The following is a 16,462-nucleotide window of genomic DNA, read 5'->3' as shown; positions in this document are numbered from 1 at the left end:
TAGAAGTCAAAAACACAATGTTCTTGTTTTCAAGTTTAAAACATTTTTTTTGTTTTTAATAGCCTCGAAGCGAGCGTCTATTATTGCGGACATCGTGGTTTTTTAAATTTGTCTCAATCGATTATTCTTGCGACCATTGACCTCTCCAATTACACTGACTTCTACTGCTTCGCAGTTTGAATTTGTGTGCTTGGCGTCATTTGTTTTGCTTTTAGGTCAATTGCGTGACTCAACTCACTCAAAAAATGACTTCTGAACTCACTTAATGAGCTTTAACTTTTATGAAAGTTTACTAGTCAAAGGTCAATGGTATGCATCTAATTAGTGCCAAACCTTTATGCCCTTATTCTTGAGTACTTAAGTCTTTGAGTTTTTGATTTCGAATATTAATTTTGAAAACAGCTCTATTAGTGCTTTTTTCTTATAGAGCGTATATGTCTCATAAAATTGACGGTCCAAATCTAACCCGCAAATTCTAGTGTTCTATTAAAGGACTGGTGGTCAATCTGTCCATCTTATCTTTTTTGTTGTTTCAATTCCATGGAAGGCCATGGAATGAATTTATTTGCTTTGATGGCCATACCATGAAACCTTTTTTTGCGTCGCCGAGATTTTAAAAACACTGAAATGGTTAGTTCTGATGAAATAGAAATAAAAGAATTGTTTGGAGAAAGAACTCTAGAATCTAGAAAAGAATACATTTTTCTGCATTTAATGTTAAAATTTCAGTTAAGTTGATTTTTGCCATTTTGAGAGCTCTAAGTTGCCTGGAGTCCTCTATTTTCGAAAAGAACTGTTCGATAGAAAACATGATTCTGTCAATAGTTTTTAATGGGCAGAAAATAGGGAGACGGAAAAAATTTTTTCAATAAAATTTTGAGAAAAAAGGCTGTACTTGAACGGTGAAATAGTAAAATTGTAAATTTTTAGGCTTGAAACAGTAAATCAAAGTTTACTGAAGCAATCAAAATTTGTTTTAACCTTTTGAGACAATCAAAATTTGTTTTAACCTGGCTGATTTTAGTACAAATTTTTTCGTCTGTTTTCCCACGCGATCGGTTACCCCTCCCCCGAGCGATTTTTTCTCCGTTTCGATTTTCCCTTAGAAATTTTAAATTTTTCCCCTTTTTCAAATTTGACTGAAGAAAAAAGCAGCCTCGCATATATATTCCCTCATTATGAAAAAAATGTTGGCACATGGCGTGTACATAACTTCCATGTTTTCTATTTAACAAAAATTCTTCCTGAATTACCGAATTGCAGACTATATCGCCGAGGAAGTACAGAATGCGTTGCTAGATAAACGCGATATGTCGTTGAAATTAATGAATTCAACCTTTAGGTTACAAATTTCCATTTATGATGGTTAATTTTCAGGGTTTATAATTTTTGTTGAGACAATATAATTTATGTTTTAAATTTACGAAAAAGTTTGGTTTCCAGGACAATATCAATCTGAAATTATATTATTGTAGCATTATAATAACATCTACAATTTTAAGGATCTACAATTTCTTAAGTTGGGAGATCTAACAAATACAAACTCCGAGAGAGTTGCAAAGTCTGTAGAAAAGTTTTGCAGTTGATTTCGCTAATTTTAATGATGCTTTTAAGGCAGTAAAAATTTTAAATATTAAAAATGTAAATGAATAGAAGCATTAGAGGTTGTTGCGTACTACATGCGAACACCAGTCATTACATAGTTAAATTTGGCAAGTGAGTCAGGGGTTGTAAAAATGCACCCACTAAGCTTCGGGGTGTCGTAATAATATCCCAAATTTCTAATTAATTTATTGATTAATCTAAATTTCAGTTAAAAATGTCTGCGGGCAAATCGCGTGCGTTTGCCCGCAAGATGATGGAGTACCAACAGCCAAACAATCCAGCGCTTGCTCCGGCTGGTGGAAGTAACAACAATTTACATCGCCCACTGAGTCAGAGGTCATCCATCGATGTTCCTCAAGCGCAGCTGAGGTAAATAATAAATCGATCGGTCAACGTTTTGAAACTTTTCCTTGACCTCGTCAATAAATTTTAGTTTCATAAACCCGTGTGAGAAAAACGAATGAATGCCTTCGCACTGACAATTTTTTGCACATGGAAACGATATCAGTTGCGGCTGAAACTGTATGATTAGGATACAGTAACGATTTGGATTTTGGGTTTCCTTTAATACGACCCCAAATTTAGTGAATACGTATTACCAGAAACCACACAGGAGCACGTGTTTATTTTTACAATGACGTCGTCAAGTATTCAACCAGGTCTTTTTGTTTTAGGTCAACCTCGGTGGCTTCGATGAACTCTGACATGGAGAGTGTCTTCAATGCAATTGCAGATCCATATGCCTCTCAGAGGGGCAGCTTTAGAAGTGGCGCCTCTTCCAGGTTACAAACAGATTCTATTCCTTCTCATCCACAAGTGTCAACAGTGGTTACTTGCTCATGAACAAAATTGGGAGCAGTCATTGTTATGTAAAATTTGTGCTTGACCATTTTGATCTAGAATGTTCTTTTGCTCGCATGAGACTTGCTATGACTTTTCGAATGACTTCGAGATTCATGTGTGGTCTAAGCTGCTCTCTTTCATATTGAGAGCTAACGTAATTCGCGTCATTTTACTTCTAAAAATGTAATAATAAATGCCCCGAAATTGGTTTCATTTTTATCTTCTAAATCTTAGTAGTGCTCTCAGGAAATAAATTCCTAATGTTATCTTAGCAGGCTACCTCTTCCTCCCTCACTGATGAAACAGGCTACAAATAACGAGGGCACGCGGCTATCGTTTGAGAGCAATTATGCTGATTTTTTTCGTTTTTTATAGCTGCGAAGCTGTAAGCTGAGCGAAGCTATATTGCGGTGCTCTTGGTTTTTTACAATTCAAAGAATTTGAATTGTATTGGGGCGTTGTCTTTTTTAAGATCTGTTCACATATTTTCATGATTTTTGAAGTCAAATTGGAGTAGTGATTTTGGTCACGCCGAAACAGGAAGTGGAGCGAAAAAGCGAGTGGTTTTGCGGCGTAAAATTTTTCTCTAAATTTAAAGTAGAGTGAGAAAACGGTGTTTGAACAAAAATTCGCTTTCTCGCTAAAGTGTTTTCCCAATCCATTCATAGTTCGTTTAAGGTCTGGTTTTCTGTTTGGTCAATGAAAATTCTGTGAATTGTACGTCAGGACTTGTCCTGCTATGTTTTTTTTTGTTTCGTCTGGCGCTCTTTTTTCGTTTTACATTTGTTCACACAGCAAAGCTGAAAAAGTCAAATTTTCTGAATGACTTCTTCCTCTCACTAACGGCATTTGCGTGCGTGACGTCATTTCTCACTCGTTTTAGCGAAAGTTTTTAGGTTATTTGCGTGATTAGATTTTGATCATACGTGACTTACCTCACTCAATAAAATGACTTTTGCACTTTAAAACTTAAGTTTAGTTTGAATTTGTTTAAGGTCAAAGGAACTCATTTGTGCAGTAAAGGTCCCTAATAAGAGGCTTCTGCGGAATGAATTTTAACAATATTTTTTATGTTATCGCTGAATGTTTTTTACCTAGTTTTTTGAGCGGCGTCGATTTTTTTTATCAATTTAGATCTGTTTCTATCTCTATTATATGGCGCGCAGGTCTATTCTTTCGCAGCTATTCCGGCAATCTGCCGGCTATGTTCTTTCGTTTTCTTGAAACGTGTTGGGGTTTCGGCTCTGATTTAAACATTTTGTTAAAATTTCACTTAATTAGAAATCACTTGCTAATTTGGTTGAACAATGCATGAAAACTTTTACAAATATTTGCTGACAGGTTTGATAATTTTAATCTTGTATCTTCAAGTAAAAAACTTTCAGATATATCTTTTAGGTCGTGTCTTTTACTTGATAAAGTAAAGCAATGTTTAGGAAAACGAATAACGTTACTGATTTAAACAGAGCTTGTCCGGAACGAAGGCGGCCTATTTTTCGCAAATTTGGCTTTGTGAAGCTAAATATTCGGAAACTTGATATTGCCGGGTAAACATTTGTGAACAGCTTTGACTAGATTAGTCATGAGATTAGTTATTGTTGGGTGATTTCAGAGCTCCCCACGTATAATTCGAATTGAGAACAATTTTACTCTTCTATTTTTGAAAGGTTTTTGAGAAAAAGTATATTGTGTCTTTTTGATTGCATGCTAGGTCAATTTTAAGTAAAAAGCCTTAGAAGATTATTTTTTACTCTCAAACTAAGTTTTTAGCAATTATATCAGTCATGTATGTCTTTTAAAATTCAATTGGTACTACAAATTTTTCGTCTGACCAATAATTTTCCGTGACTTTTCATCTTGACAAACGACATAAACTGGGTTCTCTAAGAGTGTTGCCAGATTCAAGTGGTGGAATAATGGAAACTGCTCCGGATACTTAATTTCACGGAGTGAAGTGCAATGCATGGAGATTGAACGCGCCCACGGAATTCTACCGTGTAGGCTTATATTAACGGATAATTGCAATTTTGTGTGCCTTTGTACCCTCCCCCACTAGTAACCCACCCTGTTTTAGCCACATCACATAGGCAGGCTAGCCTGCCTTATTTGAAAGTAGCTGTTACAAAGCCAGTCTCACATCTGTCTTTTTCGAGCAATTTGTCGGACGTTAGTCTGTCATGTTTTTGCATTGTTGCTTAAATTTGGAATTCAGCTGAACTAATGACCTTTATGTAATCAATTGCTGAACTTCATCTTAAAACCGTTTCAGTTCTGAAATTTTATAATTTTTTGCGATCAATTTTGAGCAAATTTGAGTTGGTTTTGTAAAATTGACAATTGCTTTCTGGTCTCATGCAGATTAGTTTCATTTATTTATCCTAATTGTTGACGGCTGTCAGCTAGAAGTTTTTGTGACGTGTGCGTAATTTTAGTTCCTCCGATTTAATACTGTTATATATTTTTGGGCAGTATTAACTATTTTGATAATCCTTGTTACTATTATTACTAAAGTCTTGTAGACCCAATCTTGTGTGATTTGTAGATTGCATTATTTTTTATACCGTTATAAGACAAATTCAATTCATGTAAGTTCATACTATTTCTTTTTTCCTTTTGCACAAAAATCCGTGGATGAACCTTATACTCTCGTGGTATTTTTGTTAAGGCAATCTTTGGGGACCGAGATTTTTCGCGTAGAAAACTATCAGTTTTATCATTGCCTGTCGAGCTTAGGCTATTTGAAGGTTTTTGGATTTTCGGACACTTCTGAAATTTTTCAGCCATTGCATCTAAATTATCATTCTGATTCAAATCAATGTTCTGATTCAAATCAATCGATGAGCAATTATGAAATCAGAGCGTGCCATGATTTTCGTTATTGTTCCAACATTTTTTTTGAATTGGGGAATATATTTGCGAGGCTGGCTTTTGTCTTCGTCAAATTTTCATTTTTTTGTTTACGCATCGTAGAGAAAAAAGAAAAACACCATTTCGTAGCCCACAGAATCTAGTCTTGATTTATATAAATAAAATTATCAGAAGTTTGAAAAAGAGGAAAAAGTTTTTGAAGGAAAAACCGAAATGGAAAAAATCGCTGGGGGAGGGGTGACAGATCGCGTCGATATAATGTAAAACAAACGGAGAAATCTAAAGTAAATTACATTGGGTTAAAAAGAGTTTTGATTTTCAGGAGTATTTCTGTACTGTTTGAAGCCTGAAAGGTTACATTTTTCACTATTTGAACAAAAATTTCAAAAAATATCAGATTTTTTAAGAAACAATGCTTCGCCTTGCTGAACAGATTTTTGGAAAGAAGATTTCAGAAAATATAGAATGTAAAACTAAAAGCAGAGAAATGTATTTGTTTCTAAATTCAGAAATGTTTTTGCAAGCAGTTCTTTTCATTTCAAGAGAACTAACAATTTCAGTGTTTTTAAAACTTCGAACGTAAAAATACTTATCACGGACGTTCTCATGGACACAACCAAATTCGGTATTGAAACCAACATCAAATTTGGTTTTGGTGAATCAACATTGGTTTTGATGAACTATGGTCGTCCTATGAATTGAGAAACTAAATAGTTTATTGATTGTGAAATCCCTCATTCAATAGACAAAGAGTGTTTTTGAATGATCAGAAAAAGATCTTTTCTCTTTGAGTTCCTATAAAAATTGTTGAAATTTTCTATTCTCTAAAGTTCCTACGACCAGTGAGGAAGCCGTAACGTAAAATTTACTGATGCCAAATTTTCAATACTACTAAATGAGGGACTTTAAGGACAGCCTTCAAGGATCCCTACGTAATATTTGCTACAAATTGCGGTTTTAATTATCTTCAAAACCAAGATTGTGTTCATTAAATATAACTGTTAACATGTCTTCGAGGTTTTTTTTGAAAAAGGAAATGACCCGTTACTCTAATCGAATATCAAGGCAATAATTTTTGCAAAAATTTCAAGAAAGGTTATTTCAAATTTTATTGTCAAGTTTACAATTACCGCCTCAATTAACTCAAAAAGGACACACCTTGTTTTGCAAATAAAGTAAAGAAGACTTGTATGAACGGTGGTAAACCATAAATAAAGATCAATTGCCAAAATGAAGATTTTTAATGTTTTTCATCGGTGTCGTGCTTTTTATTTGTTTGTTTGTGTGAATGTGCTTTTGTGGGTGTATGTATTCGTGTTTGTGTGTGTGTGTGTGTGTGTGTGTGTGTGTGTGTAATGAGTGTGGTATATTTGTCTAAGAGAGAATGAGAGAGTTAACCTGAGAGAGTTAGTTCAAATGTTAGACACAAGTAGAGGCAGTGTGCAAAAACTAAGAAACAGAAAAAATGGAAAAATCACTTTAATTCGTTACAGATTGCGGTTTGAAATATCTTTGAAATAATTAAGAGTAATTATTTCACTATTCTCATGAGACATGGCTTATATTTTCGAATAGCTTAAAAAAGTTTTTCAAAAAATTAGGCCAAACTTCAATTACCCAATTACCGATTCAATTGCCTCAACCAGTCCACACCTTGTTATATAGAAAAAACGAAGAAAACGTAATGAACGTGACGAACCTTGAGTACACATCAGTGGCTGATTGTTGAAATTTTTTCTTTTGCTGATTTTTTTTTGGGTGATTTGACCCCAATCGGGTCTATCAATAAAAATATACTTTCTATACCCTGTGTTGTGAAAAAAAACGGCTGCGGTTTATCGGTGGGAGGAACATTTTATGCAAACGTACAATACTGAGATTTTTTATTTCGTCTTTTATTTACGTTGTAAAGTTCTAATAATTCTGCGATGCATGCTTTCCTGTGCACATTATATTGTTATAAGAATCGTCTGTTTTCTCATAGTAACAGATTCCACGCACAAATTCATTCGAGCAGTCATATTGTATAAATTGTTAAATATTTTTGGACGATTTTTTCAAATATTCACAAGACCCGACGGTTCATGTTCTAATTGCTCCTGCTGCTCCAAATTTTGCTTATTCTAGCTGTAGGGGTTCTTACAACTAAGTTACGTGAAAGTCTACTAAACTTATTGTTGTTTGGTTAATGGTTATAGACATGACATTTTTCGGCTATTCACTTTTATAGTAAACATCTGTATTATTTAATTGAATTTTAAGACAAAATTTCGTTTCGAAACTTGAAAGTCCGTCCTCAAAACTTAGAAGTTTGGCCACGTCCCAACGTATACTGACCTGTTTCTCAGTATTGTCTTAACAATGAATTGTTATTGAGTCGACTAACTCCATCCATCTTAACTGCAATGACGTTTGTTTCGAATTAACTAGCATAATATGCAGCAAAAATAGAAGCACAAGAATAATTAATGCTCATTTTGATAGATGCATTACTTAATAACTTTTTAATTGACTTTGTTTTGAGAGAGGCTATAATTGCAAAATAGCAGTATCGGAACACTGATAATCTTTTTCATCTGCATATTGATGTATAAATTGTAATAACTTAACAGAAAGGCCTAATTAAACATATGGTGTTGTTATTTTGGGCAAGCTGCAAATGTCAATTTGAGTTAATGTACTTCTGCCAAACGAACAAGTGAATCAGATTTTATGATTTTATGCTCTTTTCCCTATTTAGTTTAAAGTTTTCAGTTGTTCGCGTGCACGATTGAATGAATAATTTTGATCTGGTTTGAAGCTGTTACCCCCAGTTTCATTCTTTTTAGGGATATTTAGTTTAAAACCCTTCAACAATGGCATTCATCTGGAAATTTTGGTTGTTTTTCTCATTTTTTTTAAATGGCGTCGCTTGTGAATATTTCTCCCCGTAATTAAAGGACCACACGAGTGTTGTCTCCCTCTGGATGTTATTTCATCAACTCTCGTTAGGGTAAAAACAATTGCATAACTTAGCAATGAAATAACTTGTTAGCGCTCGATCAATTCTACAACAATCTCAAAACAGTGCAAAACTGCTCTAGGATTAACTTTTTCCGCTATCTTTTTCCACTGTTGATATATAAAGAGTGGCGATAAAAGTTTGACCAAAAAAGAGAGGGTAGTTAGTTTGTGTGGTGTAAGTTAACCAAATGTTGTAATCGCAACGAAAGTTAATTTTTTTTTTAAAAATGTCCAAACTGTTGTTATCAGCATCTCGAAGTTATTCAACAACTCGGTTTCGCCTCGGAAATAAGTAACTTTGCTTTAGTGATCAGAACCGTGTCGTAATATTCATTAAGTGCGAGGGAATTATGATGACTATTAAAAAGTATTCAACCTATACAGCGCCAACAACCATGTAGTATGGTTTTAAATAAGGTTTTTTTTATGACTTCGGGAACTATTTTGCTGATTAGATGATAGAAATTAGCTAGGCCACTAATTTCTTTAAGTTGTTCTCATAACAACCGTGGTGCGAAAAATGTGGCGGAATTGTTTTTCTTGTTTTTTATTGCGGGAAGTATATTACAGGTTGTCTTCTTCAGTCAAAATAAAAAAAATCTCAAAATAATGATATTAGAAAGTTAAGTGTCGAATTTAAATCGAGAAAGTTTTCAAATTTTAAAATTAGCTCTCTTTCACACAATAAGTTTACTTCCTAAATAGCTATTTTAAATAGCCGCTGCATCTATTCAGCTGGCTGACCATACGCTTTCAAAATTACCAGCTAAAGAATTTGGATTGTATTGGATCCTTTGTTTTTTTTTGTAAATTCTGTTCACGCAGTTTTTGATAACTTTAAGCATTTGAAACTGGTAGATCCGAACGCGCTAGGTTGAAAGGCATGAAGTTAAAAGTGTCGGCTTTTGAGCTCTGAGTGGCGAGGTTTTCAACCTATTACATATTGATAAAAATTCTGACAATTTAGTCTGAAGGCCTGTCAAAGTTTATGAAGATGTTTGGTGTCTGAAAAAGCTTTGAGGTATATACGTTATGACGTATTCGTAATGCGAGCTTCAACTCAAACTAGTACAAATTGTAGTGATTTGGGCATTTTATTTTTTATTCGGGCGTTTTTTCTTGATTTTCGTGATTTGGGCGTTTTTTATTCTTCTGGTTTTCTTTGAAATGGCCAATGACAATTTTGAAATCTTACAGTCCAGTTATTAGGTAAATTGTGACAATATGTGAGCGGTTCCGAAGACAATATTCTCAAACAGTTTAGTAAGTTTTAGGTAAGTTTGATAATTCTTTATTGTTCGCATACTTTCTGCCCATTTATGTCTCTTATGAGGGAATCAAGGCTTTTCTTGACCCACAAGTTAATTATTTGGTATTTTATTAAAGGAAGAGGTTATGTTTTCAAGACATTATAACTGAAAAATTTTTAATTGTCATTTAAGTGGTAATGTCTAAAAGTTTCAACTATTTTTGAGAGAAACTGGTCATTGTGGTGATATTTAGGCCCCGTGAGCTCAACAAGAGTTATCTGAGCTATCGTTTTGTGTTCTCTAGTATAGTAAGCATTTGTTCATTTGGTCTCATAATTTTTAATGTTATCTGGTAACATTTTTAAAGTATTTTTATAAGAACATTTGTTTTTATTTTTCGTTCCAAAATAGGTTGTAATTGGCTGTAATTGCTTCAGTGCGTCGACTTTGCAGGAAAAAAACGAAAAAAAAACAAGACGAACATACAAATGAAAATGTTCGGGTTAATTTTTTTCTTGAATTATTTTGCATTCAGTGTCTCTTTGAGTGTTTTCCTACTGTTATGTTCTGTTTATTTTAGTTTTCTAGCTGTCGATATTTAATGCTTTAGGAAAATCTTTTGAAAATCTTGATAACGGTTCTTTTGTGTTTAATAGCCGCCCTCATCTTCTCAGCCGGCTATTATTGAAGTTTTGCTTTTTTTAAAAAAAAATTTTCTTTATTGTTCGCAAGTTGGACTTCGCGTTTGACCTGACAACCCGGTGAGACAGTTCCAAATGGTTCATTTAGTTCCTGGAAAAGGTTTCTGCTGCCTGTTACGATTAATTGAAACTGGATTTACAGGAAATCCCGAGGGCTCTAGATTTCGATAGGGTCCCTAAGCTGGCTTTAGCAATCTTGTGAAAGCTAACTTGCTGAAGTTACTAGGAAAGAATTCATTTAATGTAAAATGGCCAGTTTTAAAGAATTTTTGAGTCCAAACTGGTGCATCTTTTCTTGTTTTTATTTTATTTTTACTGATTTCAGACTTTATCCCACACTTGATGTCAGTGACATTACATATATGTCTTTTACAATTAAGACCTTTTCATTATAGTTCGTGTGGTATATGTATTGGTAATGCCATATCTTCAAAGAGAAGTTACTGACAATGTAACTTGTACAGATTGAGATATACCCTTTAGCGATTGATAATTCCTAACCAAATAAAAAGTGTCAGAAACAAGTTGTAAAAGTAGAGAAAACGCGACCTGAATTTTGCGGAAAGCAGTCAAAGCTCAAATCATTTCAAGCTTGAGCTGCCGACTAAAAAAGGCCAAGCTTCATTTTTTTAACCAGAAAGTTTGTTAAATCAAAAGTTAACGAGGAAAAATTAAAGAATAACGATATCTTAGTATTTCAATTTGTCATATTTGGCCTGAAAGTGCGAACCCAAGGTTAACTTACTATAACACAAAATAGCTTCTAGCACTAATGTAGTCGAGTTTCACGAAAAACAAACAGAAACCTTACACACAAAAAGCCAAGAAGCTTGTATGAAAAAGCATCGGATACCAAGAGATGCTTCAATTTAGGTAAGCAGAGCTACAAACCACTATGAAATAAAACCTCACATTTGACTTTGGAGCTAGAAGCTTCCTGAAAAAATCTAATCTTTTGTTTATAATTACATAAGTAGAATTATAATGAGTAAAATTAAAAAAAAAGAACACTGAATTCGGAAATGTCAAGGAGTACACAACTGATGTTAGTCCGGCAATGTAAATATTTACAAATTACAGATTACTTTAACATTACAACCGAAAATCTAAGTGAATTGCATTTTCGTGGCATCCCAACGACAACCCAACAACAGTAAGTTTGGTTCATGTTTCCAAATTTAAAGTCACGCCATGTTGAACAAGTAACGTTTCACAAATGAGGGTTCAAGTTAAAAACTGAGCAGAAGAAGATTCTAAGCAGCTACCACTGCAAATCACTTTTTTTTTCAATGGAACTTTCCTTTATGCTTGAAATTTTCGCTGCAAATATGTAACTTAATCTCTGGTTTCTTTTCCTTCGTAGTACAACAAAGCGTGCAATTATATAAAGATGTATAAAAATCAATTAATCAATTGTTTATGCTTATATTCGAGAGGGGAGGACACAGCTATAAATTTTAGAACGGGTGGTGGAAGTATTACAGGAGGCAACAGAAACGAACAAGGAGGAGGAATCTACCCCCAGAATCCGAACTACCTGCCTTTGCATCCCCCAATGCTCTCACCCCACAATCCACCCAGCAGTACTGGAAGCAACCCTAATTTCTATCCTAAGGGTGGCATGGCTATAGACCCAAATATAATGGGATTTGCAGGTGAGCCATTCAAGTTGTAGTTATCATTGAATTATTTTTACTTTTTAATTGCTCTTGAATGAAATTCATAGCAATTATTGTAAACGTGTTGGTCTTTTTTTTATGCAATTTTTTTGCTGGACCATTTTGCGCTTTTCTTCTAGAACATTCTTGGCTTTCGTTCATTTTTGAGTGATCTCTATTGCTCTCACTCCGATGGAAAGCTTGTTGCTAATATAAAGTCGGTTGCAGCATAGAAAAAATGAGGGACAAATAGCACAGCCGGCAGTGAATATGGTTATGAAGTGAGAGATCAATGGTTCGAATCCCGGTGAGGGTGAAATCTTTTTCCACCCGCCTGTCGTTCGAGAGCAATTCTTCCGACATTAGTCGGTTTATGTTTTGTTTTTTATCCAAATTGCGCGGCATTTATTGAAAGGGAATTTGTTGCACCGCTTTTGTTGAAAAAGGAGGGCTTCAAAAGAATCTTTTACGGTGAAACAGGGCAATATAATTCGGCTGAATTGGTAAAATGATTATAATTTTTTCCATCAATATCCTTTGTTTTTTTCAATGGTTGCAAAGTTCGCAAAAAAATTGTATAAATTGCTCTTTTAACTGAATTGCTTGTTTGGGCGTTTGTAATTAGTACTCTATTTTACTCAAAATACCCATTAATTCGTTCTTATGACTTGTGATGAACAGCAACAAAAAAATCCTCAGAATAATGGAGCTCAATCAAATGAAGCAAAACAGTTAATACTTGTTAGCAAAGTTCACTAGATGCAGTAATTAAGTTTTCTTTAATTCTTGTATTTTAATTGCTCTGGACAGAAGTGAAGCAATTATTGAAGCGTGTGTCTTATGAAAAATTTGTGCTTGAATGTTTTGTTCTATGATAAACTGTCGCTCGCTTGAGCAACTACATTCTAAAAAGATGCTCTAGGAAGGCAATTCGCCGAAGCTGTCGGGAAACAGAACTTCAGAATGTGAAAGGCGGTTGCAATTTTGTCTAGGTTCAGTAACCCCTTTTTTGCCCCGACACAGAATTATTTTTTCAATTGTTTTTCAAGTTTTTTATTACCATACCTGCTACTTTTGAGTTTTAAACTTCTTAACCACGAAGCGTTCGTAAAGTCTGCAGTTGGGTTTTTTGTATCATTTCGCAACATAATAATGTATGCAAGACATAAGAACTGAGCAAATTTTTCTTTTCGTTATTTTTTTGGCATATTTTCTCCTTTTTGCCCCTGTTTGTCGCATATATGTCAAGCAAGGTTTGTTTTGGTATGTAGGTTACTTATTTTGTAGCCTTTTACAGGGAGGAATAGCTTTTGAATGTTCTAACTTTTAAAGACTACTAATTTAAGAATTTGGTGAATTTAGCATTTTTTCAAAATTTTGTCTTTATTGGTGCTTGAATTTCTCTTAGCTGGCAACTTTTCTGTTTTCTGGCAGATATAGGAGCATAAAATTGGTTGTTGTTCAAAACCCTTTTTACAATGTTTGGTATCATTTTGATTTGGTTGTTTTGTTTATTCGTACATTTTTTTATTTTGCTTTGTAAGCTTTGTAGCTAGTTATGCTTATTTCATTAGACACAAGATTTTGATAGTATCTTTGAAGCCTGTTTTATAATTGTTTATCAGCTTTTTGCTCTTATGTTCTTTATCTTTAGTTTTGAGGTGGTACTTTGCTTTTGGCCTTGTAGACACATCAGGGATGGTGTTTCATATTTTTTCCTTCATTTTGGATTGTGATTTAGAACTTGTACTCCTATGTTTATTTCGTTTTTTTTCGTAATTATTGAACGGTCTCCAAGAAGTCAAAGCGTGACTTTTATGTGACTTGGTAAACATTGTGATAATTGTTTTTTTTTGTATGCGTGGTGTACCTTTCAGTAAAATAGCTTCTGCTCTCACTGTTTAATTGCAAGCTGAGAATGTAATTAAATTTCAATCGTGTATTGCTTGAAATACATCGTTTCAAGTTTTATTTCAAAAGCTGGATAAAATGTGAAATCAGAATTTCGTTTTTAATTGCTCTGGATCGATGTTCGAAGCAATTATTGTCAGTGTGTTGGTCTTTTTTATGCAAAATTTTTGCTTGACCGTTTTGACTTTTCGAGTGCCTTTTACGCCATTGACTTTTTCGCGTTGCCTGATCTAATTTCTCTCTCATTCAGAAGTCTGAGCAGCTGAACTCAAGTGGCGGTACTTCACTACTAGAAGTCAAATGAAAAGTGTGACGAACATGTTTTTTTTGGTTTAAATTTTTTCAGTAGATAAAATTTAAAGTGAAGTAGGCTGTAATAGATTTGAGTTCATTCGAGAGCAATCCTGGCGACGTTAGTCGGTTATATTCCAAACTTCACTTCTTTTGTCTTGGTATTGTTTTTAACTAGCGGGTCTCTATTTCGCGGCTGTTGTCCTGCAGTATGACGGTTTTGTTTGCTATTTCTGTTCGAGTGGTGTTTTTGTAGGGCAGAATCAACAGAATCCCTTGACAGAGGGAGTGATAGATCCATCTGACTTTGAAGTGATGGTGGTCCAGTGTCCCACTGACATCGCAGACTACCCCGACAACGACATACAGGTATCACCCTTGACAGCACCAACCACTCAATTTAGAAAATAAGCGTATAAGATATAAATGTATATTTAATAGCCGCCCTCATCTTCTCAGCCGGCTATTATAGCGGTCCTAATTTTTACGACTCGAAGAGGAGTATTGGAGAAGTCCTTTTTTTAATCACTTTAGTTGGAGTGAATTTTGAAGCAGGAAATGGATCGCGTGAAAAATTTTAGTGGTTTGGGTGCTGAACAAAAGTGAAGAGGGGAGCGAAAAGAGAGTGGTTTTTTGTTCATTCCGCTGTTTTCGAGAGAGCGAGAAATTGAGGTGTGAAAAAAATTTCTGTAAGCGAGCGAAATTTTGTGTTCACGTGCCGCTTTTTAAAACAGTTTTTTTGTTAATTTTTCTTGGGTTTAGAAGTCTTATTATGATATTGTGTGATTTTTAAGGTTGTCTTAATAGTGGTTGGTAGGTTTTTGGTCATTAATAAGAATTTTATACCATTTTGCTGGTTTTTCAGCTATTTTGCTGAATTTTAGGCAAATTTTAGCATTTTTTTTTGCGTTTTGTCTTGTTATATTGCTTTGTATGGGCTTTGAATAGACGCATGTTAGTTATTGAGTCTTTAGATACCAAGTGATTACATTTTCTTAGGTTTTGAATGGTTTTTTTGTTAAGAAAAATGACAATAAACTAACACATTTTTAATTATTTTTCTTAATTTTTTGCTGTTTTTCGCTTTTTTTCTAAACTCAGAGAAGTTTCTTAGCCTATTCGGTTTTCCTATTGTTTTGGAAGTTTTTCAGTTTTCTTGTTGCTCCATTTAAAGTTTTTTGGCTCTATGTGCTCTTGCGAAATCAAAAAAGCTTTTTTTTCAAAGATTTCTTTCAAGTTGTTTTTATATGCTGTTTGTGTTCTTCTAGTTTTTATAGCAGTAGTTTATAAGTTTTTATAGCGTTTGGGGATTCCTATAGTCCAATTTAGTTGTTTTTGGGTGCTTGTTGATGATTTTGTTCAGTTTTGAGTCATTTTATTAAAGATAATTGAGTAATTTTTATGAAGATTTCCGCGAATTTTTGTGATTTTTTTTTTGAATTTTTGCTGAAATCTTCTGTTGCTGCTTTTTGCTACTTTTTAGTATTCTAGCTTTTGATAGGATCTTTTCTAGAGGTTTTAATGGAATGTATTTAGAGCACTTTTCAATGACAGATATTACTAACTTTTCTTAATCTCTACTTTTTTTTAATCAATTTTATTGGAGTGATTTTTGGAGCGGGAAATGAAACGCGTAAAAAAATTTGGAGTGATTTTGGCGCTGAAAAAATCTGAAGAGTCGAGCGAAAAGGGAGTGGTTTTTGTTCATTCAGCTGTTTTTGAGAGAGCGAGAAACTGATGTCTGAAAAAATTTTCTCTAAGCGAGCGAATTTTTTTTTTCACATGCGGCTTTTAAATCCAGTTTTTTCAAACTTTTGATGGTTATGAAGTCTGATTATGATATTGTATTAGTTTTAGGCTTGTTTTGATAGGAATTGAAGTGTTCAAGTAGTTAATTTGAGTTTGTTGCTAATTTGGAGGATTTTGATCAGTTTTCCTGATTTTTAGACAAAATTTAATGGTTTTTCCTGTTTTTTTTTTGTTTTAATGCATTAAGTGGGAGTCGAATAGAAGCTTGTTACTTAAGATATTTTCGGTTACCAATTGACTAAAGTTCTCTTGGTATCAATTATTTTTTTCTTGGGAAATTTGGTAGAAAAATTGAGAAATTTTAAACCATTTTTCTTATTTTTTTGGAGTTTTTCTCTTTTTTAAATATGAGAAGTTTCCCAGCTTATTATGACTTGCCCATTGTTTTGCGAACTTTTCATTGCTCTATTACTATTTCTTATTACTTTTCATTGCTTGTACTATTAAAAAAACTCATTAAGTTTTTCTAGTTTTTTTTTGTTCAATTTGTTCGAATGCCGTTTCTATTCTTCCTTATTTTTTA

The 16,462-nt window shown here is 33.8% G+C and overlaps 1 protein-coding gene across 1 annotated transcript in view; it reads left to right on the top strand.

The window, feature by feature from the left end:
* Positions 1 to 16,462, top strand: part of LOC142348247 (dedicator of cytokinesis protein 7-like) — a 46,541-nt gene that overhangs the window by 4,219 nt on the left and 25,860 nt on the right. The window contains exons 2-5 of the mRNA XM_075399542.1: positions 1,814 to 1,974; positions 2,280 to 2,387; positions 11,732 to 11,925; positions 14,387 to 14,499. Coding sequence (XP_075255657.1) covers positions 1,814 to 1,974; positions 2,280 to 2,387; positions 11,732 to 11,925; positions 14,387 to 14,499 — 576 coding nt within the window. The remainder of the gene's footprint in view (positions 1 to 1,813; positions 1,975 to 2,279; positions 2,388 to 11,731; positions 11,926 to 14,386; positions 14,500 to 16,462) is intronic.

Source organism: Convolutriloba macropyga, chromosome 10, assembly GCF_964194025.1.
Source record: "Convolutriloba macropyga chromosome 10, txConMacr16.3, whole genome shotgun sequence".
NCBI classification, from domain to species: domain Eukaryota; kingdom Metazoa; phylum Xenacoelomorpha; order Acoela; family Convolutidae; genus Convolutriloba; species Convolutriloba macropyga.
Note: the sequence above shows the minus strand (reverse complement) of the source record. Positions and strands in the feature narration are given on the sequence as shown.